Source organism: Theobroma cacao, chromosome 2 (assembly GCF_000208745.1).
Source record: "Theobroma cacao cultivar B97-61/B2 chromosome 2, Criollo_cocoa_genome_V2, whole genome shotgun sequence".
Taxonomy (NCBI): domain Eukaryota; kingdom Viridiplantae; phylum Streptophyta; class Magnoliopsida; order Malvales; family Malvaceae; genus Theobroma; species Theobroma cacao.
The window spans coordinates 36,581,855-36,589,545 of record NC_030851.1 but is presented as its reverse complement, the minus strand read 5'-3'; the positions used below and the strand labels follow the sequence as shown (position 1 = coordinate 36,589,545).

General features: G+C 34.5%; 1 protein-coding gene across 1 annotated transcript; it reads right to left on the bottom strand.

Annotated features, from left to right (window-relative positions):
* On the bottom strand, positions 1,314 to 7,691 carry LOC18609881 (microtubule-associated protein 70-2). Its single transcript, XM_007045213.2, has 11 exons — positions 7,173 to 7,691; positions 6,947 to 7,032; positions 5,635 to 5,700; positions 5,379 to 5,549; positions 5,089 to 5,259; positions 4,816 to 4,971; positions 4,565 to 4,711; positions 4,405 to 4,476; positions 3,801 to 4,316; positions 3,536 to 3,717; positions 1,314 to 1,888 (listed from the first exon to the last, which is right to left on the bottom strand). Exons 1-11 carry the CDS (start codon positions 7,429 to 7,431, stop codon positions 1,849 to 1,851), a joined length of 1,866 nt encoding a protein of 621 aa, XP_007045275.1. The 5' UTR covers positions 7,432 to 7,691; the 3' UTR covers positions 1,314 to 1,848.

Below are 7,691 nucleotides of genomic sequence, written 5' to 3'. Positions count from 1 at the left end.
AAAAATTATTTTTTATTTTTAAATGTAAAAATATNTATTTTTAAAATGTAAAAAATTGATTTTTTTTATTTTTGAAATGTAAAAAATTTATTTTTTTAATTTATATTTTAATATTATTAAAGCGAATGATAAATTAATTAAAAAATTCATCAACTAGTAATAAAATATAAATTAATAATGATAAATGAATCTTTCTTTTTTAAAAAAATAATTTAAATACATTTTTAATTTATATTTATGTTTAATTTTTTATTTTAAAATTGTACGTTCAGTTGTTCTTACTTTTTTTATGTTTTAAATTAAATAATTGTAACTTTTTTCTCTTTTAGCATTTTTAAATTATAATATTATTTATTACTTCAGCCACGTTAGTGTACAATCTAAGTTTTTTAGTTTCGTTATGCTGACCTCTCAACTTCCTTGATTTTGATTTCTTATTTGTCCTATAATATATATATATATATATATATATATATATATATATAATCATTTTTTATTATTTAACTTTAAATAGAAAAGAAAAAGAAAATTCTCCTCTTTTATTTATACTCTTTCTAAAGATATATTGAATTGAAATGGGAAGATTTATCTATAACTTTTATTTTAAAGGATTCTGTGATCATTCAATTATCACTTAAAACTTGGAAATAGCTAATCATCGCTATAATCCATCGTGGGGGAATCAAAATTTAATGTGGCATGAATGTAGAATACAAAGTAATAATAAAACTGAAAGGCATATCCATAGCTAGACCAAATGCAATCTTCTTAATAGATTTAAATCTCATAAATGAAAATGGTTTGCTCCCTCATTCCATAGCATTAAAGCAGAGCTTAGATGAGAGTGTAGATGCCTCATTCCAAGTCATTATTTCTCCTTATAAATTGAGAATGATAATATTTACATATATAAATTAAAACATTAATCATCTTTTATACATAATTAACTCATTCAAGAACAACTTAATATAAAGTATTAATACTAAATTAACAAAAGCTGAGCATCGGCCCCACCAATCATATTTCATATTTTGAATAGTACCTTTTAAGCTTTGCCTCCCTTCCATTCTAAAGAATCAATCCTAGCTAGTACGTTCACTTTCTCCTACGTTTAAACAAAAAAACAGGCTTGTAGTTAACGTTCTATCACAGAGGAAAGCCAAATGTCAGACCTTTTTCTTCTAGAAGCTTGGGTGAAGATGAGTTTAACCTGTTAGGCAATGCCTGGTAGGGAAACATAAAATTCCCCTCATTAAACTTGCTGTGGGACTCTTGACAATGTCAAAATCTATAGAACAGGGTGAGTCAGTATGTAAAGAAAAACATACACATGGTTCCAGATTTATAAGCAAGTAACTATTAATGAATAACACAACCACAGAAGGATCTGATTACAAGAAATATTAACAAACTTGGAAGACAAATCACACTAGCTGCAGATTACAAAATATGAACTGCAAGAATTAAAAAGGAGGGGAGGGGATGAGTAGACGACGGAAAAAGCCAATAAGCTACCTATACAACCACACAACCACTGGCCACTCAAGAAAACCTGACAAAAGGTTAGCCCACAGTCAATAGTTCCTTTATCTTTCTTTTTTTCGCTGATCTCTAAGCAGAGGAATACCACTCTATGTCAGAAGCATACCGATTTCTTCCTCTGATTTACTCTTTTCCCAGATTTCTTCTCTTCGCCAATTTTCAGTGAACATAGGTTCATCGGCATGCAAGTTATAATCTTATAATCAATCGCCAAAGGAGAGGTAACAAAAAATAAAAAATAAAACAAAGGACCCAAGAGACCTATGCAAATTTACTCCTTTCTCCCGCTGCAATTAATATTTGTTGTCATTGAGTGCTGCGTGTTAACCCACTTCGAGAGACATTTCTGCATAAATTTGACAACCTGTCAGCTAAATCAATATATCATTACATCAATATTCAGAATATAATACCTTCTACCTATGTAGTCAATGAAAACTAAACTGGCATGGTGACATTTATCTATTACAGGCCTTGACTCTGGGACAAGCAAGCCGTCCAAAATCAATTAGGCAGAAAATCAACAAGAATTAACAAGTGGATCCATTTGAGCTGATCAATACAACTTTTTAAGTACCAAATTAAAATGAACCCCAACAGATACATGTCACAGATTGAAAAGTTCATGGGTGGTCTTCAAGTACCTTATCCAAAAGAGTAAGAAACAATCCCCAGTACTATGTCTATAATCTCTTGCAATGCACATTTTCATACATCAAAGTGCAGTGAAGACAGAGGAGACAGACAAACCAACAACTAAATCAAATTATACTTCTGACTAGGAAGTTTTTCTTTAGAATGATTACGTGTGTTTCCATTTACTTGCCATATGTTCTACTACAACAGTATAATCTTGTAGCTCAGAAATTATTTGCATTTACTTGCCATATATATATATCATGGAGATTTCCGAAAAATTATCATGTAGTAGGACTTCGTGTTAATTTCATAGAATTCTGTGATCCTTCCTTCTATTTTGGGAATATTCTATATAGAATTTAACAAGCATTTATGAGTGAATCTCAGTAATTATTTTTACTACACGTATTAAGTGTTTCTTTAAGAGTTATTAAATATGCAATATTACAAACCTATAAATTGCCTAATGAAAGAGGCCCACCATGAACACATGGTTGTCCAGTGCCAAAGCAAATGCCTAAATTACTAAATTTTGCTGAATGTCAACAAAACCTGTGAACCATTAGGATGTTGAGGGTTTTGCAAGATAATCAATCTTAAATCTACTCAGATACTTCCCTAGCACCCTGCAGCTTCCTTTCACACAAATACGGAAAAACCCAAGTTTCTTTGCATCTGTTGACTTAGTCTAATTGACTTTCGTCTTCTTTGCCATCTTTGCCTTTAGGTTTAAAGAAGTCGACAAAATAATAGAGAAAAAGCCAAGTTCATCAAATGATTCTCATGTGAGTGAATTCCAGACTTGGGCATGGAATAAATATTGCAGAGAAGTCAAAGAACTAAGATGAGGCTAGCTTGAGGTAAATTTTAATTTCTGAGGTATGAAAATATTTAGAAAAAGCTTGATAAAGCATGTAGAGATGCTCCATACTTTTTTTAAAAAGAAAAAAATGGATTAATTTAATCAGCAAGACGACAGTCTACGCTACCACTTCACTTCAGCCCTAAGCAAGCAACAGAATAGCTACAGGCCAACAAGCTTACAAGGCCACTATTATGAATAAAGACAGAGGCTTCATATATGGGATAGTGTTTTGTCCATTAGAAACCTAAGTGAGTTTATCACATGTAAATTCAAACTTAGCACGAACTAAGATAAAAACATCAAATAAGAATGAACTTTAAAAATTCAAAGGGAAAGGAAAATGCAAATATATGAAGGGAGAACAGACAGATGACACCATGGCTGCTAACCCCACAATTTATAAAGAACAAATGCAATAAATTAATAGTGAGACTAATTTTAGCCTACAGCAATGTAGGAAAATAAGGAATATTAAAATAATAAAAGCACCTTCCAGTAAGCAGCTGAGCAGCAGATCCTTTGGAGTTACCATACCGCTTGGCCCTATTCTCATGTTCTTTCTCCACACGCATGGCAGCAACCTCTTTCTCCATTGCAGCCACTTCTCTTCTCATCTTTTTAGCCTCAACTTCCATTGCCTTTGTCAATGTTTCTACCTTCTTAGCAAGCATCTGAAAAATACAAGGATAACTAGAGCATTTATCCGGACAGATAAATCAAAATGCTATTACATTGAAAGAACACAAGTATCAACCTCAATCGCATCATCCTTATCCTTAAGGCTTTGATCTTTCTCATGACCAGCTTTCCTCAAAGCTATGACCTCTTTCTGCAGTAAATCATACAATACTCCCGGGACATTATCCTCTGTATCTACTGGCTGGAAATCATTTGGTTTTTCATTATCTGGTGCCTCACCCTCCTTGGTTCCCTCAGAAGGCTGGTTGAACGAAATATTTGAACCTGTTCCATTTAAAAGCACTTTCGCCCTGTCGAATGATCTTGTGCCTCCATCAAATGACTTGGATGTTCCTTTAGCATGCTTCAACACTGTACTAGATGACATAGAGGATCTTAATTGAGAGCTTGGCGATCTCTTGGATAAAAACCCATTGGATGTAAGTTTTGAGAAATTATCAGCTCCACCCAGAGACTGACGCCTAGAAGGCCCATTGCTCATGCTTCTTCCATCTGATGTACTGCGGCTAACACTATTAGAAGATCCTCTCACGCTCTCTTCCAGAACTTTAAGCCGCAAATGATATTTCTCCTGCCAAATCAAAACAAAAGCTCTAATTCCCAAACCAATAGTATCAACATAAAGAACAGAATGGTAATTGTCACAATTAGATTATTACTTTCAACTGTGCTTCAGATTTTGCAGCCCGCTCAGTTATAGCAAGCTTGTCACGAAGTTGCTGCATTTCTCCCTGTAAGAAATGAACTCCACAGTGAATAAAAAGTAATAAATTTAAGTGCCTATTGTGTTTTTCAATGGGAAAAACCATCCACAATAACCTGCAAGAATCTCCGCTCTTCGAGCCATTGTTTTACAGGCATCACTTTGTCATTAGCATCTTTCCACTCATTTGCGACAACCGTGGCCACTCTATTAGCAGTTACTTTTGCACGTGCCAGCTCTCGGTCAAGCGTTTTTCTTTCCTCCTAAGGAACACAGAAACAATCATTCATTTTGACAACAGCTTTGAGACTATGTGCACCAAAAAAAAATCTGCCAAACTTGGAAACTTAAATGCTGGGCGCATTACATTCATCTCCTGAACTTTCCGCTGGTAATCCCTAACTGCATTTGCGGCAGCACCACCAGCAAGAACAGCCTCTTCCAGCTCCCTTACTGTTTGTGTAAGCTTTTCAACCTCTGCAACCTTTTGGCGATGCATTTTGTCCAAAATTTTATTTTCTTCCTACCAGGGGCAAGTTATAGACATGTGACTTTCTTCATTATATAGACTAAGAACAAAGTATATGCTCCAACTCCTGATACACCTGACAAAAGAAAACACCAAGAATGATTGGAATACCTGGCAAATTTCTATCTGCTTCATCAACTCCTGGTTTTTATTTTGGAGATCATCCACCATGGAGGCTTTGGCCAATGCAACCTGTACAGTCCTTTCAGCTTCAAGTAAAGCTGCTTCTTTTGATTTAGTGAGACGATCAAGCGCTTTGTTATCATCTTGAAGCTTTGCAATCTGCAAAGGACCAAAGGAACTAATCAGTAAGAGAATAATCAATCACATATAAGTTTATAAAACATTCTGTAATTCTCTATGTGAGACAGAAGCAATAGTTCAATAGACACAAGAAATACCTCTTGCCGAGCAAGCTTCAACTCAGCCTCCAAAGGTGCAAGAATTGCTTCAATTGGAGGCATATCATCATCCTTTTGAGCAGCATGAACCCTTCGCAGAGTGGCCTCAGCTGCAAACTGAGCAGCCATGGATGCCTTCTTCTCATCATTTATTTTCTTGATTTCAAGGTTCTGCAAAACATGTTTATTAACTAAATATAACAACACAACGGCAGAAAATAAAAAACAAGGCTTGAAGAAAATTTTACAGCAATACCTTGCTTTCAAGAAGAGATTCTGTCAATTTGAGCTTCTCCTCCATTTTTGACAACTCATCAGTGAGCTATGGTACAAAAGAAAAACAAAAAACAAAGTCAGTATCCATTTTAATCACAAAAAATGTTATAAGGATGCCACGTCAGATGACCAACATAAAACAACACTTCAATTGTGTCCAATACTGCAAATGGTCATAAGCTTATATTTTTCTTCAATTACTACAAAAAAGTTTAGCTTTACAGTCTTTGATGCAAGAGCATTGGCCAGCGTGTAGAAGAGCTGTAAATTTCATAAAGATCATGAGTTTTTTCTGAACAAAAATAGGGATCATTCACAATATGCGGAAACAGTAAGTCATGAAACATAAGGATAATTAACCATCTAAATCCCTAAACATCAAAACAATCCATTCAATCATGATACCAAATACCACCCTAAACCCCATCAGATAATTATACATAGGAAGAGAAAATATAGATGGAAGAAGAACATTTAATCTAATAGGAAAACTATGACATAAGTTCTAGATTACAGGTAGACATGAAATCTTGATCTTGTGACAGCTTTAACAATGACAAGCCAACAACATTAACAGACAAGACCAAAGCAACTGAAAGATAACAATGAAATTAATTTTTCATAATCTATAGTTATAAAATCAAAAACATACAGGAATTACAAGACAACCTAAAAATGAAGTTGGATAAAGCATCAAAAAAGGATTCATGCTGTTAGATGAGAAAGCCCATCACTGACTTTCTAAAATAACCAAGCAACAAATAACAATGATGAAAATTCCACCCAACATGACTTTGACAGCACAGTTATGTATAACGTATTTCACCAAATTATATCCCCAAAAACCAGGAAACCAACTTCCCAACCATCAGAAGGAACATAGATTTGCTATCAGCAATGAAGACATAGGCATACACGGAAATTTATATATAAAATTTACAGGATCTATCTTGCTTCAGTAATTTAACAATATACACTAAAATACAAAGAGCCCCATCTTCCATCATTTCTTATTTCTTTTACCAGTATTATGTACAGTAAACTTCAAACAAATCGTAATTTTCCCAAAAAAAAAAACATTGACTAATGGGGAAAAAAACAGTGGACACTTCCACTAAGATCAGTCATAAATCCACAAAAATTAACAAATTTAAAGAATTTTCAAAATAAATTACTATTTTAACTAGAACCATTACTATAGCGTTTTTTCACCAATCAATTAAAGTTAATTTATTAACAAAATTAAAACTCAATAATTTTTTCAAAAAATAAAATAAAATATTTTAATCAACCTCTTCGACAGCCTTTTCTCTTAGCCTTTCAGACATCCTTAATGCCTTAATTTCCGCTTGTGCTTCTCCCAATTCTCTATCTTTATCTGTGACCCAATCCAAAAACAGAAACGAAAACCAAAATATTAAATTAAAAGAAACTACAAACAGTTAACTGTTAACCGAAAAGCAGCTAAATTGGGCCGAATCAAGGTGAAAAACAACTAGATCGAGCCACATTCGTCACCTCTAACTTCATTCTCCAGCCGATTAAGCTCCACTTTCACCGGATCCGACCCGTGAAGCAAAGTAATGAACTCATTATCCGCATCAAAGCTAGGTCTAACAGCTCTCCTCCTGGACGAACCTTTCCCTCCACTCTCCTTAAACGACGCCGACACCGTCAACGGCGGAGGTACCCCCGCGGTGGTCGACGTCATCCTCACCGGCGACTCACTCCTCCCAATGCTTCCTATCTCCGCCGCTTCGCCGGCAATATCCGCCATCTCCGATCCAAACACTTCCTCTCACCACTTCAAACACAAAATGCAACCAATTCCAAAAAAAAAAAAAAAACCTCTTTTCAAAGAGAGAAGTTTGTTTCACATCTAAAACTTGAAGTGGATCCAAATGCTAGGGTTTCAAAATCAGTTGAAATACAGCTGTTAAACAGATTTTTAGATATAGAAAAGAAAGAGAGAGAGAGAGAGAGAGAGTAAGGAGAGAGTTTGAGCAGAGACAGAGAGAGAGAAAAATAATGTTGCTT

Excerpts from the sequence above, each read along its gene's own strand:
- LOC18609881 (XM_007045213.2), bottom strand. The coding sequence starts at position 7,431 with ATGGCGGATATTGCCGGCGAAGCGGCGGAGATAGGAAGCATTGGGAGG. Across the intron at positions 5,260-5,378 it reads TGAAGCTTGCTCGGCAAGAG|ATTGCAAAGCTTCAAGATGA; the intron begins GTATTTCTTGTG and ends GGTCCTTTGCAG. Across the intron at positions 4,712-4,815 it reads GGAAAGTTCAGGAGATGAAT|GAGGAAAGAAAAACGCTTGA; the intron begins GTAATGCGCCCA and ends TGTGTTCCTTAG.